The sequence below is a fragment of the Panthera onca genome, chromosome B4 (assembly GCF_046562875.1).
Source record: "Panthera onca isolate mPanOnc1 chromosome B4, mPanOnc1 haplotype 2, whole genome shotgun sequence".
NCBI lineage: Eukaryota > Metazoa > Chordata > Mammalia > Carnivora > Felidae > Panthera > Panthera onca.
The window spans coordinates 120,930,775-120,954,109 of NC_138345.1; the positions used below are offsets into that span (position 1 = coordinate 120,930,775).

Genomic DNA, 23,335 nt, shown 5'->3' on the forward strand with positions numbered 1-23,335 from the left:
CTTTATAATTGTTCTACCTGCTTTTCATTGAACAAATATTTATTGAAGGCCTCTTAGGTTGCCAGGTACTCTTTTAAGTTTTGGGCATACCTCATGGAATGAGGAAGGAGTCTGATAGTTTGAGGAACATTACAGAGACCCCTGAGCCTAGAGTGAGGGGGAAACATCAGCGTAGATAGAGACCAGATGGAGCAGGGCCTTGTAGACTATTATAAGGTCCTAGAGCTCTTTGCAAAATGGGAGTTCTTACAGGTTTTTGAGCAGAATAATCCCATTATATGACTTAAATTTTAAGAGGACTACATTACCTATTGTGTGAGAATACACTACAGATGGAGAGGGTGAAAGGGGAAAGGTCAAATAGGAGGCCACTATAATAGTCAAGTCAAGGGATGATGGTAGCTGTAACTAGGGGTGACAGAAATGGTAGTGAGAATTTGGATTCTGGAAGTATTTTAATGTTGGGTCATCAAGATTTCCCAATGAGTTAGACGTGGATTAAGAGAGAAAGGAGAGCTAAGGATGGCTCCAAGATTTTTGGCCTGAGTAAATTGGGCTGGTATCAACTGAGATGGAGAAGGCTGCAGGGGAAGAAGATTTGGTGAGTTTTAGGGAAGAAGTAGGGCCAAGATTGGAAGTCTGGTTATGGACATGATAATAAGAACTGGCCAGATCACGTGAGTGGTGGAATAAGCATGTCTGGAGTTTGAGAGATTGGTCTGGGAAGGAGATATAAAATCAACTGTTGTTGACATATAAATGGGCTTTAAAGCCATTTAATGAAAAGAGATGACAGAAAGAAGTAAAGATGGAGAAAGGGAGAGAATTAATGGCTGGAATTTGGGTGACCCCAATAATAAAGGTAGGTGAGAACAAAGACCAAGAAAGAATGACTGTAAAGGATGTTGAGAAACTAGAAATTACATGTTTTGGAAGTAAAGAAAGTTAATCAAGAATTGAGGAGTGATTATGTAGTTTAAATGTTGATGAAAATCAAGTAAGATGAGAGCTAAGAGTTGGCCATTGATTTGAGTAAAGTGGAGATCCATGGTGATTTTGATAAGAACAGTTTTGGTGCAGTGGTAGGGATGAACCCCTGAGTTAAGTGTAAGAGAGAATGGAAGGATATGAATTAGATATTGTGAATATGGACAACTTTTTAAAAGCCATTTTTCTGTGAAGGCTAATGAAGAAATAAGGCCCTGGCTAGAGAAGAGGTAAAGTCAAGAGAGCATTTTGTTTTTTTCAAAATAGCATATTTCCAGCAGATAATTTATGATGTTCAGGATAGGGGAGAATTCAGGATGTGGGTGTCAGTGAGAGATGAGGGCTATGCACAATAGAATCATGAATAATTTATCTGTGATAACAGATGGGAAGGGAGAGTATGTGTGGCTGTTGGCAGGGTGACGAGGGTCTAAGAGTTCTTTCCTACTGTATCAGTTTTATCTGTAATGTGGGAAGCAAGGTCATTACTGAGAATGAGAATAAAGCCTTGTTCAGAGAGGGAGGAAGAGGGAGATGGTATGATGATGTGTGGAATGGGCAGGGGAAATACGATTGCCAGCCAATCCACATTAAAAGCCCATTTGAGATTCATGGTCATGAAATTAAAGTAGGACAGGTCATCATGGTTGTGTGTTGTTCTTTAACCTTGTTTAGAGACATGTGTGAAGACATAGAACAGATGGACAGTTATATTTAGTCAGGGTTGTGATTTTGCCAAGGAATTAAGAAAAGAGAGAGGATATCAAAGGTGCATAAGAGGGAATGAGAGCAATCAGTTATATGATTCAGGCTTGGTAAGGTGGGGAGTGAGGCCATTAAGGGGATAAGGAACAGTGGAAAGTTGATAGATCAGTTGGTTGGAGGTTTCAGAGGGGTTGGAAGGGTGTCAAGGTTAGGATAGGAAGAAGAGCTAGAAAGTTAAGAGGTGGTTATGAGAGAGTGGAATGCTTGGCACTGATATTATGGAGGGGGTTGCTGTTATTAGTAATAACAGGGTCTAGACTAGGGTATGAAATGAGTGGCTCTAATAGGGTGGAGGGCAAGAGTATTGGAGGAAAGAATTCTCAGAGACTTGAGAGGCCAGGGTTTGGGAAAGATCACCTATAAAGATACTGAAATGGTCAAGAATTAAATAGGGTTTGGAAGAGTGATAATAAGCCAGGAGTTTACCTCATCAAGAAATGAGGGAGTATGGCCTGGAAGGCAGCAAGTAAATGCAATGAAGAATTGAAGGTTCATATAACAACCTGAGACTCAAGGCTGGGGATGCTTAGAGAAAAGGAAAGACCAGTGGTCTAAAGGTGACATTAAGACTCAATGAGGATATTTCCTCCCCTCCAGGTCCATTGGTGTGAGGACTGTAGGAGAAAAAGAGTACCATAGGAAAGAGCCACAAGGAAGCAGTGGCCTGTGGAAGAGCCAGACTTTCATAAGAACAAGATAATGAAGGGAACATTCTGAGAAAAGACTGATGATAGGAGGAGAACTATGGAGGGCCCAATGGAAGGGTTTTGGTGTTGGGGAATTGCCTTCCACAACTTTCTTTAATTATTTTTCTGGACCATCGAAAGTTTTCCTCCAAATAAGACCATTAATAATATCCCTCCTCTACTTAATAATCTTTATGGCTGTCCAGAAGAAAGCGCAACCTTGTGAGTCCAGTTTTTCAAGCCCTCTGCAATTTAACCTCTCCCAGTTTTTCTGGCTTATCTTTTGTACTCCATAACCTGTCTTATTCTATTTTAACCATCTACAGCTCTTCACTGTTTCTCAGATAAGCTCATGTCACTTTTTGAAATGCCCCTTTCCCCAGTAAATCTCTATCCAGCCCTTATCATTACTCAAAATGTAACCCAATACCACATTCTCTCAAAAGTCTTCCTACATCTCACTAGTCAGAATTGACCTCCCACTTTCCAGTACTTCACACAATTTGGAAGCCTTATCAAAGTCAGTATGTTTTTTAGACTTCATAGTTCTCTTGGAATGCAGGAACTGTATTCAATTTATCTTTGTATTCTCCATAATTCAGAGAAGGTTTTACTAAATGATTATTTGCTGTTTGTTGAAATCTATTCCACCCCCTGGGTATAGGTTTGCATTCTGAAGTTACACAGGATAAATCTAAATTCTTTCAAATGATGTTCCTTTAGTTGTTTAAAAACTCATCTTGAGCTATTTGCCAGCTGAAACATTTCCTACTTTCTTCAGTTCTTCCTTCAATGATACGGTGTTAAGATTGTTTACCATTCTACCCACTTCTGCCTCTTTGAATTTACAGTGCCCAGAATTACATAGAATATTTGTTCATCTCTGACCCAGGTAGAGTTGAGTCAGTGTTTACTTGACATCCTATGCTGAAATTAATAAAAATTTAAAGAAGTATTATTTGCTAATGGTGTAATGTCAGTGTGGGATAATTTAGCATATCTCATGTCACTGATATCACCTTAAGAACACATCACTATGTTTATCCATAATTTTATCATAGATATTGAACCCTACTTGCATTGGATAATGGTAGAAAATATAAATAAGGCCAATTCTTTAGCATAGAATTATAATTAAAATTATATTAAATAAGTTATAATTAAAAACCCAAATACATATATTTAAAACTCCTATTCTGCAAGATAGATGTGAGTTCAGTTACATCCTTTTATTTTTAGTGTACTTAGCAGTAATGCATCCTAGCTCTCTGTTGAGAGATAATAGAAGAGCTCTCAAACTTATTTCTAGCAAGTCATAGATTTTAGAAGCATCATGGACATTTTAGTACTATTGAGGCCTATCAAGTGATTCATCCACTTTTTACACAGTTAATAATCACAATTCTCAAAGTGCTTTCCAAAAGCTCACTCAGACTGGTTGTGAAGTACAAAAAGAAAAAAACAAGAGAGCCTTGTAGATCTTCTGTGCTATCAGCTCTGAACAATTTCAGTTAATTTATCCCCCTTTGAGTTTATAAGCATTTCTGAGTGCCTACTATATACAAATATGTATTTGGAAGATAACTCCTTGGGACTGGAATGGTGTAGAACTCTATTACACATGGACCTTAGGGAGCTTACACTCATGTTCAAAGAAACAATCAGTCAGGGTTCTTTGGTTATAAACAACTGAAACTATTTAATCCAAGCAAAGAAGGAATTTAAATCTGGAAGATATGGATGGAAAGCCTATAGAAACCAGCCTTGGAAAAGGAACAGAAACCAAGAAATAAATTACTTAATTATCTGAAATAAATGAACCCTTACCATCTGTCTTAGTTATTTATAGTTTTTATTACCATTTGTCTTAGTTTTCAAGACTTAGGAGAGACAGTCTTATTGGCCATGCACCTTTTCCTTGGTTGAGAGGTGGTGATGAAAGAAAGGATAGGACAGAAGGAGACTTCCCCCTTCAGCTTTTATAATAGGATTGTAGGACCCCTTGATTTCTCCTCCCACCTGGGTTACATGTAGTAAGGGAAAGACACTGTCCCAAAAGGAAATAGAGGTGATGTTAGAAAAGAGAAATGCACATAGAAGAATGTCCACTACAGGGACCTGTATGTAACCTGCTGTAATAGAAGCCAAACTGTTTTAAGGGCTGGAACAAAGATAAAAGTAAAGTTATAGGAATATTCTTATTTGGAAAAATCTAAGAAGGATTCACAAGGCATATAATCTACAAATTGGACTTTGAAGGTCAATTAGAATATCAACAGGAGGATGGATGGATGGCCATTCCTATATAGGAAAGAGCATAATAAAAGAGACAGTGCATTATACTGGTTATGAATTCAAGCTTTGTTGTTAGAGATTTTGAACCCAGATATGTTACCTGACAGCTATGCAGGCTTGGGCAAATGACTTAATTTCTGTGAATCTCAGGTTTCTCACCAGGATATTAATACCTATTTCATGGCCTTAGGGTTGCCGGATGAAATACAGGACTCATAGCAATTTCAGATAAACAGCAAAACTTTTTGGTGTGTGCCCCAAATATTGCATGGAGTACACTTATAATAAAAAATTACTAGCTGTTATTTGAATTCAAATATAAATGGGCCCCCTGTATTTTTATGCACTATATCTGGCAACTCTATGTAGCACTGTTAGGACAAGTTAATAAATTCATTAATGTAAAATGTTCAATATGATTTTTGGCACATAGTAGGTGCTCAGTAATAAATGGTAGTGATCACTTTTGTTCTCACCATCACAGTCACAGTTCAGAAGCCTGAAAATGAATATGTCCCAGAACCCTCTCTTGCTCGGTCACTCTACCATAGAGCAGTTTTCCAGTTAACTCATGCTGGAATGAATATCAGTAAGACAGCTTCTCACTGTGCTGTACTGACACAGGAGCCCTTTACCTCTATCTTGTATTGTGTGGTTTCACTTTCCTTCTGATTGTTTCAGATGTTGTTCTTGTGTGTTGATTTTATTTTGACCTTATCTTTCAGCCACTCATAATTAATGCATGTTATTTTCTATTCCCCTTTATAGGCAAATAATAGAAGTATTAAATAGCACTAGGCTTGGGACTATAATTTAAGGGTCAAGAGTAGAGTAAACTGAAGCATTGATTGCAATCTTTTGAATTTGAAACCATAAAGCTTGGTGTGAGTATAGATCACATTATCCCAGTTTAATGATTATGCCATATAAAATAGAATTAGAAGCCTTCTGCAATCTGAAATATTTTTATTGCCTTCCCTTAATCTGTTAGGCCTATCATACTGTCCCAGAGAAATATTATTGATCCCATTATATGTCCTATATTCTCTTTTAGAATTTGTGAAATGATTTTTTTGCTGATACGTTTCATGGTTTTCCAAATAATTTCTAACACAATTTCTTTTATCTTTTAAAACCTGAGCAGCCCTTTATGCATGATTATGTAGACATGGTATCTAAATGCTGGGACAAGTCAATTTCACACGAGAGGAACTTTAGGGTTTTGTTGTTTCCAGTGATCTAGAATGTCTGTAGTTCTGTCTGTATACAGAGGTGTTAAATGTTTGACATAAATCAAATTATAGCTATAATTTATTAAGCACTGTATCATATTCTCAACCTCAAGAACTGTTAAACTGCTTGAATTCCTTATCTCATTTAATTCCCCTAATATTCTCTTGCTGTTATCCTTATTTTATGGCTGGGGCACAGAAAAGGTTAAGTAATTTGCCCAAGAACATACAGCCAGTAAATGGTAGAGGCAAGATTCCAAATCAGGTAGTTTGATTTTGTCATTCAGTGTGTGATGTTACCTTCTTCTTCAAACAACTTGGTGGCTATATATTTCTAGCAAGTTAGCGTAGCAAAGTCTTGGAAAATTTAAATTAAAAGACCTGTAATAGTTAAAACCTTGATGTAAGAAGAACTTACTGAAAAAGGGACCAGTAGGATTCCATTGGAAACTTATCTAAGTGATGCTCTACTTTTTAACTTCTTTTTTGTTGTACTCTGCATTACACTTGGTTTTTTTTATCCTCCCCTTTTCTAGTTCCAATATTATAAAACACATAACCATTGCCCTGAGTTTTAGTGATTACTTTCTGGCCCTCATGTCAAGGTCTGGTCTCAAATTAGGGAACAGATTGAACTTAGCATTGCCTTTCATGTTTACCAGGAGCTACAGTGAAAGGGACAGGGAGAGACAAGGAGCAAGTAGGGAGAGATTTAAAAATGGACAGCCAAGAAAGACTTGTGTCTTTATTTATTATTAAAATTTGTTAATGCAGCTCTGTCAGTGCAGAGCTGAAGCTGGGCTCAAACTCACAAACATGAGATCATGACCTGAGCCAAAATCAATAGTCGGATGCTTAACCGACAGCCACCCAGGCGCCCCTAGACTTATATCTTTCTTAAGAAGCCACACTAAGGCTGACTTGTCTCTAGTTCTGCCAAGATGAAAGTCAAGATTCAGCTCATTCCTTAGAGAAAAAAATAAGGAAAAAGCAAATGGATGGCCATTCTTTACAACAATAATAATCATGATACCACTACCTCACATTCGATGATGCTCCATTGTTTCCAAAGGGCTTTCATAAATATTTCTCCTACATCTTGCTAAGTTCTTTTAGCAGTCTATGAGGTGGAATTATCCTGATTTTACTATGGGTCAGGAAATGAAATTTCTTGTCCCAAAGTACAAAATTGATAATTGATGCACCCTGACTAAAACCTACGTCTTGTATTTCTTATGAGTGTGTGTGTGTGTGTGTGTGTGTGTGTGTGTGTGTGTGTGTGTGTGTGTGTGTTTAAACTGTGCCACTTTTTTCCCCTTGAAGATGAGAATTACTTGAGTGTTAAATTTTGGTGTTTTTCTCATCACCTTATCTGGAAAGAAAAAATTGAGAATTGTGGCCGAAACTTTTTTACGGAACCTGAGGAACCTGGCTGCTCTCCTTGAGTAGATCTGAAGCTTGGGTGAAATTACATATTTGTTTTATTTGTGAAATGGATTTTGGGTGTGACTGGAAGATAAGATCTTCCACATGGCTTTGAAATTATGTGGTAAAAAATTTCTAAGAGTTACTTTGGACTTCTGTTTTATTTCTCATTGAATTGAAGGTGAATGTGGTATCTTTCAGAACAGTCAGTGGTGGGATTTGGAAATAACACTAATTATCCTTCATTTGAATCTCTTCCTCTTTAAGTGTTTTTTTTTTTTGTGATGTGTGATGTGAGTTTAGTAAACAGGGGGTGCTTAGGAAAACAAGCTATTTTGGGCATTGGTATCTGTGTTCCTTGCTCTCATTTGCTGAGTAACAGAATTGTGTTTTCTAAAAATATGTACCAAATTCTTCCCTTAGATATTTGCATTTTTGTTTCCCTTTGCTTAGAGACATATGCACATATTTTGACTTATATGATGCATGTAGAGAGAATTTTCTGAAGTCTTTTCACAACCAGTTGAACACACAAAGTGAGTGAAGAAAAGCTACAGAAAAGGCAGCCCCAGGGAAAACAAAATGACTAATTTCTGGAACAGAGATTGTGTTTTGTGCAGTATAAAACTGTATCTTCTGCCTGAGGTTATTTGAAACAATTTTATATTTAAGAAGCTTGGAGAGATTTAAATAATAATTTAACTAAAGATCATACAACTAGAACTAGTTACCTGAGCCCATAATTGTGGTAGGTAGTTAATAGTAAGCTTCCATTCTGCTTAATTTCCTAAGTTAGAGGTAAGAGTCATGTACAAGATAGGCAGAACCCTAGCGCTCATGAAGCTTGCTGTCTTGCAAGGCCATACTCTTTCATACGTTCATCTCAAGCCCATCTATAGATTTATCATGCAAGAAAGTAAACAACATTATAGTAATGCTGAAGGTCTCATGTTTTCTATTCTGCAACCCCTCCTAATCCTAAATACTGTCTTCTCTTCCTCTAAAGAATGCCTGTCATCATAGCAACAGAACTCACCAGCTAGGATATTGCAAGAGCCCCCTGCCCACCCACCAAGAAGCCCTGCCTACAGAACTCACAAATCTTTCCTGCTTTGTAGCTTTGCAGCTCTGGTTTCCAAACTCTCTTTGGAACTGCTAGTGCAAGGATGCATTATGATTTAGGAGATCACAGTCTTGCCAGTCCTGAGAAACATGGAAACAGTTTTGTTGAAAGTCAGCCATTATTGGCTAAAGCACTGGGATTATTATTTCCATTTTAGACCTGAGAAACTTCTACCCGCTATTAGCTAAATGCGATTTTCCAGTCAGGATCCAGTCCAGAATTGAGTCCTTAGAACTACTCAATGTTAAACATTTGAAAGAATATCTTTAGCTAGTGACGGTATGGGTGAATCAGTCTGTTTATTCCTATTAATACAATGCTGAGCTTTCTTTTGGAAGAGAATAATCTTCCAATATTACTAGATTTATAGTTATGAAACACTAATATGAAAGAGTGTGATCTGTGTGTCTTTTCACAATAGTACTTATGAAGCATCCTCTATTGTAAAGTCTTTTTAGCTTGTGGCACATTAAATAGATTTTGGTAAGCACCATAAATGAAGGTAAGACACGGAGATGGAAAGTTTTTCTAGAGCCCGCGGAATATCCCACATGTGAATCTAGGGTTTCCGACTTCAGATCCTTGAGAAGAACTGAAATCATTTTCTTCCTTCTTAAAAGATACATTTTGAACACTGGCTTGATGCAGGAAAAGTTTGTAAAGAAGACAGAATGTACTGCTCCCTCTCCTTAATACCATTCTTCATCTTAACATTGTCATAGAAACACTGAATTCACTATGAGGAATTGAAAACAAACTCTCGATTACAAAAAAGGGTATTTTTGCAGCCTATTAAATCCAAAAATATTACATATGAGGATTTATTTTAGATATTTATATAAAATTTTGGTATATCACTGCTTCCTATATTGTAAAAATATTGCATTTTGACAATTTGTATTAAAAAATGCCTCTCAGGACAGGAACTACCAATTTTTATTTACAGAATATAAGTAAAATGTAGACAGATGCTCACATCTAGCATCATTAATTATGAGGAAATCACAGAAAATACCATTTGTCCCCTCTGGCCTACTTTACAGAGTCCCCCATTCTTTTGTGTTGCATGGGGAAGGTAAGATTTGACTTGTCATACTTCTCTTTATTTCTCTTTCAATGTGAAATAAATAATCCAAGTCCAAGTTACAGAATTTTTTTAAGGCACTGTTTTTATTTAGTCTATACCCTAAACCTGGAATTGGCCTTCATTTTCCAGAGAAGGAATATGCCATATAAAATTAGATAAAACATAGAAAATAGATACTCACCTGGTGATCTAACACCATGAGCCATATTTGCATACATATATAAATAATTGTCCATAATTTTCAATGGAGCCTCCAAAAATTTCATCTTTTCCATTTTATAAATGAGAAAAATGAGGCTCAAAATAATGACATTAAATAAAATGTCTCAGGGTCACATATAAACGAAATTCAAATCCAGATCAATGTAATGTCAGAATCTGCTTTTTTGTGCCATTTTGTGCTAATTTGCAAATATAAGATCTGTCTGAATTCGGTTGAACAAGAAATTGAATTTTAAGTCATTTAAAATTATTAAACTATAATAGAATATTATTATATATTATATAAAATATTATTAAATGTAACAGAATAACTAAGAATAGTGATTTGATGGGAGGGTGGAGGACAAAGGGAAGTGGCAGTAATATAACTTATATTGTCTTACATCATAGCAGGAAATAATAAGTAATAAATAAAATGGATCAAGAAACAATGTAACACCTGCACATAAATAGCCAAAAGAAGTAAAAACAAACTCTTGAGAGAGTACTCAGGGGATAGGTTTGGATTGAGAAAGGGGTAAGTTTGGCAACTCTTGACTTTCATTATAAGCTTTAAGATTTTGGTACCTCAGCATTTTCTTTATTATTTAACAAAATTTGAGAAGACTTCACAAAAAGTAAATGTATGATCTAGAACATGTCTTTCATGGTTATCTATAGATAACCTGTCAAGATGCTTTAAAATTATGACGAGGAAAGAAAACTGGGATGTTTTCTTAGTCTGTATCCACTGTTACTAGTAATGTGAAATTGCAGTATAAGAGCATTAATTGAGCAATTAAAATGTTCAAGGCCTTGTTTTAGATTCTCTAGGAGATAAAAGTGAGTAAAGTTTGTTATCGGGCCTCCATCATGTTACAGTCTAGTTGAGAGTGCTAGAGATGAAGAAAAAACCTAGATGGGGAGAAATGAGAGCTCACATGTCTGTGTCTACTCTATACTGTGCTAGGTACTTTACCTACCTTATTTTTGATAGAAAACTGTACCACAGAAAAGATAAAATATAGGTAGCCATAAAAGTTCAAAATAGAAATAGTAGAAAGTGGTGTTTGCTTATTAGGATCAAGAAATGTTTTCTGAAGCAGAGTATTTAGGATGGGGCTTAGAAGTAGAAAAGGATTTCTATAGACAGAGATGGAATGGGAGAGGCATTGACATATTTGCCAATTGAGACTCCTATTTAGAGCTTGGTTTTTTTGGTTCCTTTTGTATGTAAGCATTTAGGCTAAATCTGTGTAAGCTAGTTATAAATCTAAAATGAATTTTTAACCTATTGTTTGCCCAGCTGAAGATCTTTTATTAAATGTAAGCACTGCTGTCAAGGTTACTTTTTATTGAAACTACTTTCAACTTTACTCTCACACTGCAGAATCGTAATTAAGATTTGAGTATAATCAATCAAGTGTGAGAGAATCTCAAGGCAAAATTGGAGATCACATGAATTTTGTGGCTATTTTTGATTTTTAAAATTGTGCATTATGTTCTCCACATCTTTAGGAAAGTTTTCAGCTGCCCTCTTTAATGTAACTTACTGGTTTAGTTTTGTTGGGATTACATTTGGTTTGCATGTCAGTTACTGTCAACAACAATGGGGGTTATATTTTATTTTAAAACTTGATCAGTTTGAAACCATGACATTTTCACCATCTTGCCTCTGAAAAAAGACCTTTGTGTTTTGACTCAAGTCAGAGGCCTCTTTGACTACAGAAGATATGATTCTCAACATTTTAGAGAACACATTGAAGCTATAGGACTAACAATAAATAAATACCAGACATTCAAAGTAGACATAGAATGTTTTGTATTGAAGTAATTTAGTCTTGTTCAGTTGACAGTAAGTGCTAAAGGTGAAGATTGTCACTTTGAAGGATTTATTGAAAATGTCCTTGCACAAGTGATCACTTTCTATTTAGGAAAGTTTGCAAAAGCCCTACTTTGTCATGTTGGACTTTAATGAATGACTTTCTGTCAGAAGTTCCAGACCCTTATGTTATTACACTTTATGAAAGTATATTTTTTATTTCTTCTGGAGCAGATGAAGAAAGATACCTTAAATGTTAAGGATTCTAAATGTGAGCTTAAGGTTTTCCATGAAGAGAATGCTGCATCCTACAATTTTGAGCTCTTTAACGTATACATTTAAAGAATTGAATTAATTTAGAAAATTTTATATTAAATTATTCCCTTACTGGTTTAACATCTATAGTCTTTAAGACTTGAATCCTGAATTCTAAATATTTAATGTTCTCTACTGACACAATCTGAATTTTTTAATGACTTTAAAATTATAAAAGTATTTTGTTTATTATAAAAAAATAGAGAAGATAAAGAATAAAACAAAATATACCCATAATGTTATAGGTGAGATATAACCTGTGTACCCATTTGGACTAATTTCTTTCTGTCTTTTTTTCTAGTTCTATAAAAGGGTGTTTTTTTAAATATACTTGAGACAAATCTATTTATCTGTATCTCTGTATTCATTTTCATCACATTTTAATTTTATCTTAAGCATTAAATGTTCTTTAAAGAGACGTTAATGACCTGAATGCCCCCTTTATATTGCTGCTTCTGTGACTTCTTATACTCCTATACTGTGCTTTAACTAAAAAAAAAATATTAAAAATTTGTGTAACTTTAGTTATTAAAATTTGTGGCTATTAGTCAAAACTACTTCCACATGAATTTATGAGCTTCTGACTAAGGCAAACAAAGGTAAATAAGTTGGGCTTCTATTGATTAATCTATTTAGCAAGTCCTTTGCTTTTTAGGTTATGCAGTGGTATTTATCTTGGTCTGAAGTTCTAGAACATGGGACTGTTGGCAAATCCAGTTTTCTTATTTCTGACAGCCTATATTTGTAACTGCTTTGATATAGGGGCTATTAAAGAATGGTAGTTATGAGCATGGATTGGTATTGCATCTTTACAACTTAGTAGCTGTGTGACATTGGGCAAGTTACTTCTCACTGCACCTTCTTTTCAAAGGTAAAGACTAAATGAGATGAACAAACACGTAGCCCAGAGCCAGCCTAGAGGCAGTAGTGAATATTCTTGTTCTTTATTTTTTATCATTGTTATTATAAGGTCTTTGGTTATTGAACAGAACAAAGGACTTAGTAGAGGTTGAAAAGCATCAGAACTTCTCCTTATTCACAGTGGCTGAACTTGGTGGAAATAAACCAAATAACCCATTTTAATTCCTGTTTGGAAGTTTAGTCTCAACTTCAGTAAGGCAACCGCATGCATGCATTTAAGAAGTTCACTGTGTCTACAGTGCTTGACAGTCACTGAAATGCATGCTGGTATCACAAAAAATGGACTTGTGGCTTCTCATTATTCATAGCTAGATAGTTCTATACAAATGTCAGTGTTCCTTTGAAACATTATTATGGATGATAATAGTAATGACTTCCAATTTACTGAGCACTGACTGTTTGACAGCTAAGAGCTTTTCATGCATTATCTCATCTAGTCCTCATGGCTATTCTGTGAGATTGTTATTAATATCACCCCTATCTTATAGATGAGGAAACCAAGATTTAGAGAGATTCAGTGTTTCCTAAAAAGAATTTGAATGCTCAGTTGTAGGACTTTAGTATCTGAGCTTATAGCTTGCCTTGTAGCTCTATGGCCTTTATGTTTCATAACTACCACACAGCCTTAGTCATTCATTCAACCTACATTTGTTGAGGGCCTACTCTGTGCTAAGCACTGTTCTAAGTACCGAGTGATAGCATGCAGATAAAAGTTCCTGCCCTTCTAAAGCTCACCTTCTATTATGTTAAGTTACTTATGTCCTTGTCCCTCCTAGAATGAGTGTCCCTGTGCAATCATGACTATGTCATATTCTTTTTGAGTTTTAGGGACATAACAAATTTATTGAAGGCTAAGAATAATTTCTGGGCTTATGAAATAATTATTTTTACAAAAGTATTGGAAGCTAGGGCATGGCCTACTCTGTTCATCAGGCTATCTTTTCCTTTTAGCACTGGCTTTTAACCCTACCAGACTCCTCAAATTGGAGATGTTATTTGTAATTATTTTAAGAAGGATTTAAAGGTTTGTTAGTAGTAATTAAGCTACTTTTTGATATCTTGGTTTCCTTGACTTCTTTAAATGTTCTATAGGTATGTGGAGCAGCATAAATAACCCTCTTTCTTTAGAACACACCAAAAATGCATCAGGCAAATCTAGTACAAGAGGTTTAATTATTTCATAGAATAAATAAAAGCATTCTGGTATAACTGAAAAATAAGTGATGTAGTAGGGAAGCCCAACTGTGAGGGGGAAAATGATATCTTTTTTCCTGTGATATCAAGAATATTAAACCCTTTTCTAAGAATGTATTATAATTTTAGAGAAGATGCTATAAAGTATTTGTGTTGAATGTCACTTTTGAGCCATGTGAAGCTAAAAATAATTTTAAATGTCCTTGGGTGGAGGCTAACATGTTTCATTCTTCACCTAGGAAATTATCAGTAAATACTATGAAGTGTGTGGTATTTTAAAAAAGTAATTGCCTTATTTTTTACATTGGAAATACAGTTAAACCTTTTTGGTCCCATAAGGATCAAATGGCTGGTAATGTTTCTCATTTTTTTTTTTTAAGTAATTTTTCCAAGAGGGAGGATCACTGGCAAACCAGCTGGCTGTTCATTTTAGATTTTGACGTTGCCTCTCCTCGGGACCCTAATGCTGGGCTCTCTGATAACCAGTGCAAACTCCATGAATATCTTTCATTTCTCTAGAAGGAGGTGTGGATTTGCAAGGCTACCAGCTGGATATGCAAATACTACCTGACGGCCCAAAGAGTGATGTGGACTTTTCAGAGATTCTTAATGCAATACAAGAAAGTAAGTTTAACTCAAATTTTAATTTGACCATGAAAGGAGAAACTATTCTAATACTTGGGAGGGATAATAAAACTAGAAACTTAGATGCCATGCTTTAAAAAAATGTCTTAAAAGAGATACTGTGTAAGATAATTTTGAGACCAGAAAAGATGGCTACTGAACTGCAGGTTTAATTTGTGAAACTGAGTCACATAGTATTGGGGTGTTTGAAGAAGCCTGATGGAAAACTGGAGTGGAATTATAAATTCTATATATTTAGTATTCTGTGATATTTAACCAATATCTAGGAATTGTAATTTTTAGATTCCTTGATTAATCATAATCAAATAAAACTCTTTGAGAAACCAGAATATTATTCCTTTGCTCAAATGTAAGAGTAGTAAGAAGTAAATGTTGATGCAATAAACTGAAATCAGGAATTTATTCTCCAAAACGGGTATCTTGAATCTCTAATGATGGGCTGTGACCCAGGAATGACCCCTCTCTTGTAAGCATTTTGATTAATCAAGGTTTACTCTTCTTACATTACTTTGTGTTTGGTAGTTGTCACTACGAATTTGATCATAAACCATACATTTACTCAAGTTATAGATTCAGCATTGCGGATGGATGATGTAGTATCACATACTAAATCATTAACATTTGTCTCATTATTGGAGCTCTAATTCGAGATAATGATACTCCTCTTTTAAGATCCAATAGTATTGTACAGTTTCGCGTTTGAAGGGGTTAGATCTGAAGAGCACTGCAGAAAGAACCACTATAATTTTTTTGCTACTTTTGGTTTTGTGACACTGCATTTCTATACTAAATTTTTAGTGAACAGCTTTAAGCATTTTCATAGCAGTTATCCTCTTTTGTTATTATACTGCCCTCCTGACCTTCTGAGATAATTAATACTTTCCTTTCATAGGTAGGACAGCTGAGGGTGGCAGAGGTTACCTGTTGAGGTAATATGATCAAGATTGGAGACCAGAGGAGGATAGAGGGTCTCCTACCCTTCATTTAATTCCTTTCTGAATGTGCTCAGTATGGGGTTTAAACACATCAAGGGGAAGGATCCTGAAATTGAAGATAAGGCTGGTACTAAGAGAAATATTTTTAATGAAGAATACAAGAGGACCAGTTATTTGTTCTGGTTGGGCAGTCCCTTCATATTAGCTTAATGAATAAAAGAGAAAAATTTCCCCAAGAGATTAAAAATCCAATTAATAGACATTGGAGAGAAAATAATTTTTTCATGGGAAGTTATAAAATTCTGTAATTACTTCATCTGATTTGAAAGATGATAGATTATATAGTGCTGAGAGGATTTTAAAAAATTTTTAATAAATGATAAAAGTTGGCTTCTATGCAAGTGCAGGAGATGAACTTAAAAGTTTTTAGGGCTGCGTGAACTTACATAAATTTAAATGTTTATGAGATTATATTTATAGTAATTTTTGTTAGTATATTTTACTACAGACATTTGTATATGATAACGCTGTGAACAAGTAGAAGAGTGGAGGCTTATGAGTAGTTAATATTTAAATGTAAAACTAAGAAAAGGGAAATATTTTACTTTAAAATGAAAAGAAACTTTTTATACATTTAAGAATTTTCTAATATTTTGTAACTAATCTGTTTTCTTGTTAAAAAATAAGTTTGATGCTGGGACGCCTGGGTGGCTCAGTCTGTTAAGCTTTCGACTTCAGCTCAGGTCATGATCTCGTGTTTTGTGGGCCCTGTATCAGGCTCTCTGCTGTCACTATAGAGCCTGCTTCGCATCCTCTGGCCCCCTCTCTCTCTGCCCCTTCCCCTGCTGGTTCCTCTCTCTCTCTCTCAAATAAATAAACTTAAAAAAATAATAATTTTTATGCTAAGTAGGTTTGAGAAGCTGCCCATGTGGCCTGAGTCATTACTGGTAGGAGGGATTTGGACCTTTTATCTCCCTTCAGTTTCTCCCTGCATTTCAAATGTGATTCAGATATTTAACAAGTTAATTGAAATTTCTAAGTATAAAAATACATAGTTTGGTTCTTCAAGGGACTGTACTATAGATTATTGTTTATAGGAAGCTTTAAGAGACCAACTTATAAAAATGTAAAAATATATAGGATTTGGACATCAGGAAAATTCTTTCTCTCCTACAAGTATTTTTCTTGAGATGATAGAAAGATTTCATTATTTTCTTGGAATTTCTTGGACATACATATATGACCTTTAAGAACAAGCTAGAAAAGAGAGAGAGAGTATTTGAAACATGTTTTGAGTGTCAAAGGTAGGCTGCCTGATACAGTAAGTGCTCTTCCATTCTATCTCTTCCTATTCTTAAAACAACCTTATAAGTAATAGATGCTATTTTTCCATTTTAAAGGTGAAAAAAACGGAGTATACCTCCCTAAGGCTAAATGGTTAATATTTGATAGTCAGTGTTTAAACATATGTTGGCCCTTGTTCTGATAAATAAAAGATTAACTAAAAATAATTAGGAAAAATGAACTCCAGATTAAAAAAAAATTATTCTTATTTTGGGGCAGCTAGGTGGCTCAGTTTGTTGAGCCTCTGACTTCAGCTCCGGTCATGATCTTGCAGTTTGTGGGTTTGAGCCCCATGTTAGGCTCTGTGCTGACAGCTCAGAGCCTGGAGCCTGCTTGGGTTTCTCTGTCTCTCTCCCTCTCTTTCTGCCCCTCCCTCACTTGTGCGCTCTCTCTCTCTCTCTCTCTCTCTCAAAAATGAACATTAAAATTAAAAAAAATTATTCTTACTTTGTTATGTCCTGATGCAAGAATTCTTCTCCATGCTTCTACATTATAAAATACATTTACATTATTTTTCCTATAGTACTTACGCCCTAACAATAGTTACATCTGTCCAACAATAGTTTCATCTGTCCAAAAGATGTCTTAGAATGGCTGGCCACCTATAAGTTTCTCAGCTTCCCCATATCAGATATACAGCTTCTAAGGAAGAAAAGAGTCATTTTATCCATTCATCCATCTATCCATCTCACCTGTCATGTGCCACACACTATGTTCCTCATAATCTTAAAGCACTGGTGAACATTTTGGTGCACAGTTAAGTTCAAGAAAAATTAAAACAGTCACAGATCACATTTGTTTTATTTTTCAAAATGAAAACTTGATTGCTTTCTAGGAAGAAAGCATTTATATGTGGCAGTATGACATAAGGGTGTATGTGTGTGTTTTCCTTCATTATTTTCCCCTCTTTCTTTATTCTAACCTTTTGTTCCCCATCCCCATCCCCATCCTTTGTTTCAGCAGAGTTCTGTGTTCCTGAAGTTCCTGGCTTTTGTTTTCTGAAAGCCTGGGCTTCTGAGTGACTAAAGCTTGGTAAAGAGAGACAGAAACACACATAGATACCCAGAGACAGAGAAAAGGAATTTCCTGTCCAGCTCACTTAGATTGTCCTGCAGTGGTAGCATGGCTTCCCTTCAGTGTGTAGAAAGGGAGGAAATGACTGGGTTGTGTGCTGGGAGCCTGCACCTGAGCCACCAGAACTGCCAGTCTTGGCTGAGATTCTCTAGCCTGAGGAAGAAGCAGATCTTCTAGCATTCAGGGAACTTTGAGGGTTCTGGGAAGGTGGCAGTCTTCTCTTCCTATTTCTTTGTTGTATCTCTAGTATCTTGAGCAGAAAATAGAGTATAGTAGCCACTCAACAAATTTTGTTAATGAATGAGTGAATGAATGAATTTTATTCTAGACTTGCAAAGGGGGTGGCTCATGAGTAGCAGTGTGGCTTGGAGAACTGAGCGGTCTCTTTAAACATTCTGCTGTTTACAAAACCTCTGTAACCTTTTACAGTCCTACATGTGTGAAGTAGAGGAATGTCAGCAATGGCTGAACTGAAATTGTCTACCAGGCCAGTGGGGTGGGGACTTAGAGACAGATTTCACTTGATGTAATGATGACAAGATCATGGGGGCAATTCTTAGTCTTGAATTTGTCTAGTAAGATTCATAACCCCTAGTAGTCAAAGGATTTTAGTGCCTACTGTAGTATATATAATAATATCAACTAAAATAAAACTATTCTGATTTTTTTGTCCCCAAATTTTTAAAATCTGGACTTTTTTGAGAAGGATCACTTAGAAAAATAATATATTTCACTCTGCAATTCGATTGAGAATCACATCTTAAAGATCTGCGGTCCATGAAGCATATGTGTGTGTATTTGTGAATGAGAATTTATTACATTAGAAAGCCATTAAAAAATATACCATTCAGGGGCGCCTGGGTGGCTCAGTCAGTTAAGTGTCCGACTTCAGCTCAGGTCACGATCTCGCGGTCCGCGAGTTCGAGCCCTGCGTCGGGCTCTGGGCTGATGGCTCAGAGCCTGGAGCTTGCTTCCAATTCTGTGTCTCCCTCTGTCTCTGCCCCTCCCCCGTTCATGCTGTGTCTCTCTCTGTCTCAAAAATAAATAAACGTTAAAAAAATTAAAAAAAAATATACCATTCAAAGGTTATACTGAACCTTTTAATTCTTGTTTTAAATGATCATCAATGCCCATCCTTTTCTAGAGATCATTCCTTCCCCCCACTTTTTTGTTGCCCACTTCTCCTGCTTTGTCCTCGGTTCTTGTTTTCTTGATTCCCAGCATATACAGATAACAGACTGTGGGGACTCTAGAGTGGCATTCACACCATGGCACATTATTGTGTCGTAGTCCATTAGATTCTTGTGAGGGAAAGAGAGCAAAAGCAAAATGTTTGAAATGAGAACTTGGAGGTTGGAAGGCTCATTGTTATCCTATAGTCTGACCCTCTGTGCTTGCACGTGTGCCCACATAATCACAGTGCTGTTCCTGCACTGGTGGTCCTCTGTGCTTCTGTGCCTGCAAAGACTGAGTCATTTCTCAGTGACATCCAGTGAGTCATTTGAATCCAATTTTTTGAGCCCTGATTTCCAATTTTATTTTTAATCTGTATGGTCATGCTGTTTCAAAGGGGAAGATGGGGAAGAGGGAGGTGCTGACATATATTGCACATGTAATCTTGCCTGACAACTCTCGCTTGGCTTTTTACCTATATTATTGTATTCAGTCTTAAATTCCTTTTGCCTTAATTTCCACATCTGATAAAGGGGAATAGTTATAGTAAATCTGCATAAAGCCCTTAATGTAGTGCCTGGCACATGGCAAGTGTTGGCTGCTACCTTGTCCTCATTCCTCTCAATAATCCTGTATGGTAATTTGTATTATCCTCACTGAAAAGAGAAATATATTAAAGCTTAAATAAGTTAAATAATCTAATGGCTAGTAGGTGTGAAGACAAGCATTTGAATCCAGGCTTGTCTGAATCCAAAGCTCATGCTTTTTCCAAAGAAAGGGAAATTATGGTCAGGAGACTCAGGATCTTTAATGTAGAACATCATTGACCTCCTTTCAAGTTGCTAAAAGTTAACCAAGGCTATTGAGCAAAGCTAGAATTAGGTACTCAGTTCTTCTCTAAGTATCACTCTCAGATTTTAAGAGGTGCTGTTATTATCTCAACATTATCACTCTCAGATTTTAAGAGGTGCCTTGTTGTAGAAGTAACCACAGTGTCTGTCCATTTCTTTAGAATGAAGTAGTGGCAAGAGAAGCTCTTCATAAGAAACATGCTGTCCCAGGAACAAGTTAATGATCTTGGCCCCATTGCAGAGTGCCCTGTGGGTACCCCATGCTATTGTCTATGCCCCGTTTTATATAAACTGCATCATTACTGAGCCAGAAAATGCCAATGACATTTTTTTAATGACTACACATTTTTAAAAATTTTTATGACTTCTTTTTTCAGAGACCTATTTTTAATCTTAAAGTATTTCAAGTAAACTTTCCATGGCAGAAAAAAGTACCTACTCTCAGATCTGTAACAGTTAGAACCCCAGCTCTCTTACCCCAGGTTTTCTTTGGGGAGATGTTAACACAGCCATTTAATTGTTGCTGTAACACACTAGTAGAGATTTATAAACTTTTTAAAGCAGTAGAAGCTGTTGTTTCTTCCTCACATGTATTTTCACGTATAATCTCAATGTATAAAACAGGTAACTGAGTTCTTGGGAGTAGCTGGGGGTAGAGGGTGTAGGGCTTTGCCCACTCAGTTTCCTCGTTGTCCCTTCCGTGAAATTCCCCAAAAGGGTCCTGGGGTTCCAGGGAACACACTTCGAAAACCGCTGACCTTTGGCAAGAAGTAAAGCCAGCTAAGGGAAGATTCATGTCCTTTCCAATTGCTTTATTTATTTTGAGTTTTCCAAATTTGCCTTTTTTTCCCTCCTCATTGTACACCAAGCCGTCTCTGCCTTAGAAACACCATAAGATTTCATTTGAAGCATAATGAACAGAGTCCTAGGTTTGTTGGTATCATACAAATGTTAAGTAGTGTTTAGTTTTTAAAATCCCACCTTCAGGTACTCAAAGTTTTACTGAATCTCTTGTGTTTCTCTGAATTTTTAAAAACATTTAATTTGATCTATTTGTTAAATTTTAAAAAGTGTCAGACCTGTCAGGTGACAGATGTAAAGTCTAGCTCTATTCAGATAAATATTAGAACTAGGGCAAGATAGTTGGTTGGTGGTTAAAGGACCTCCTGTGTACTTGAAAGCCAAACATGATTTAAGAACAGTAGGATTCTTTCCACAGAAACAGGAAGCCAGCTAGAAACATCGTGGATTTGGGGGTCAGAACTGGGTTAGATTTCATCTCTGTCACTTACTGTGTGGCCATACTTTGTGTCTCTGAGCCTGGCTTCTTTCTCAGAATGTCCCTCTCTTAAAGTATTTTGAGGATGAAAAGGGAAAACAGACCTGAAAATCCTTAATACACAGTTGGCACTCAATACATTGTAATGCCCTTGCGTATGTCTCCCTTCCCACTTCCTTCATATTTAATTTCTGGGTCTGAGAGAGAAACAGATAATTCCAAGAAATCACACTAAGAGAACTAGAATAAGAAAAAAAAATTGATAGAACCTTACAACTAGTTTTTACTTATCTAGAAATGGGCATTGAGTGCCTCCTATTTGCTAGTCCTTACATCAGTTGTGGAGATGCCATGGGCCTTTCCCTGGAAGCGACCCTGGGGCTAGATGTGAAGGTGAACTTCTTATAAAACAGCCAGCTATGTTCAAATTAAGATTTTTTTTAATGTTTATTAATTTTTGAGAGATAAAGAGACAGATGCGGGCGGGGGAGGGGCAGAGAGAGAGAGGGAGACACAGAATCTGAAGCAGGCTCCAGGCTCTGAGCTGTCAGCACAGAGCCTGATGTGGGGCTGGAACTCGGAAACTGTGAGATCATGACCTGATCCGAATTCGATGCTTAACTAACTGAGCCACCCAGGCGCCCCTCAATTAAGATTTAAACAATTTTTTTTTGCATTCTAAATAATTCCCAAAGGTGTCCTTTTTTCGTGTTTTCTGATGAGGATTTGAGGCCAATACACAGTATCTTCAGAATTCTGAATATCAGATGTAATCATTGGAACTTGGGACAAAAATAGTAACATGAGCTGGCGCTCTGGAGGACAAATATAGATACCTGGATTACACTACACAGTCCTCTCATGTTGTCTTCAGTGACCTATAATTTCACTTTATTTTCTCTGCATCAGAAAATACTGAGATTAAAGTACTACTGTACTTTCATAGCAGTGTGGGGTTTTCCTGCTGCATTTGAGGAATAGAGTTAAAACAGCAGTGAGTGGAGCTATTTGATTTTTTGGTATTTATTTCTGACTCTCTAAAAGACACACTGTTTGATTTCCCTTGCTTTTATAACACTGATTTGATTTCTTCCACTCATCTCTTGTTCATGTTTGTACCTCTAGCACCTAACTTAAATGTTGCTTCGGTGAGCAAATGGTAGAAGGTAATTAACTTGTTTGCTCTTTATTCGAGCCCTTGAAATATATTTGTGGTCTCTTTTCCCTAGAGAATGAATAATGGCTCATAACCTAAACGATTTTCATTGAAAAAATATTTAAATAATTGCAAATATTTAATGAGTAGATTCAGTACTATACAGGTAAATTTGCCTTTCCATCATATAAAGAATGTCAGGATCTACCTGCCTCCTAGCCCTCTGACTTCTCTGCTCTTCCTCTATTCTGGAATAGCATAGCAAGTCAGCCTACAGAAATCTCTTTCCTATGGTGTTTGATGATTTACTCAAGTTTCTGATTTTTGATCTCCCAGGCAATTTAAGGTTCTTGACTTTTGTGTAGCTGATGTACATGACTCTTTGCTGTATGTGGTTTTTTTTTAGGCTGAATGCCTGCTTTTTGCAGAGGTCATTTGGGTCTCTCGTCCTTTTCAAATGCATGGTATCTACCTATATTGACTCAGCTTTCCAGTTCTGTTCACACAGCCCTTCCTGAGTTTATGCAGTGTAGGTCTGTTACGTGGGTTGAATAGAATTTTTTGCATTCTCATCTTATTATTCTTAATTGACTTCTCAAAACATTTGGCTCTTTTTTATTTAATGGGTCTAATAGCAGAATTCTAATAAGCAGATAATTATCAAACTTATTTTGAGGGAAAAAAAGTATAAGGAAAGTGAGGGGATCCTTTAAAAGTAACGTTGTTTGGATGTACAGTATCATTGTGATATCCATGCCATGGATAAAGCTGCCACCTTGGCTAGATGGTGAGCTCTGTGAGGACAGGGGCCATGGCTGGTACATT

General features: G+C 36.3%; 1 protein-coding gene across 5 annotated transcripts in view; it reads left to right on the forward strand.

The window, feature by feature from the left end:
• The window catches only part of ANO4 (anoctamin 4), a 416,532-nt gene that overhangs the window by 188,172 nt on the left and 205,025 nt on the right, over positions 1–23,335 (forward strand). For 4 of the 5 annotated variants that reach the window (XM_060656635.2, XM_060656636.2, XM_060656640.2 and 1 more), the window contains one exon: positions 14,573–14,677. The exons of the other annotated variant lie outside the window; for it this stretch is intronic. In XM_060656635.2, the coding sequence (XP_060512618.1) occupies positions 14,573–14,677 (105 nt within the window). The remainder of the gene's footprint in view (positions 1–14,572; positions 14,678–23,335) is intronic. 5 annotated transcript variants of the gene reach the window in all.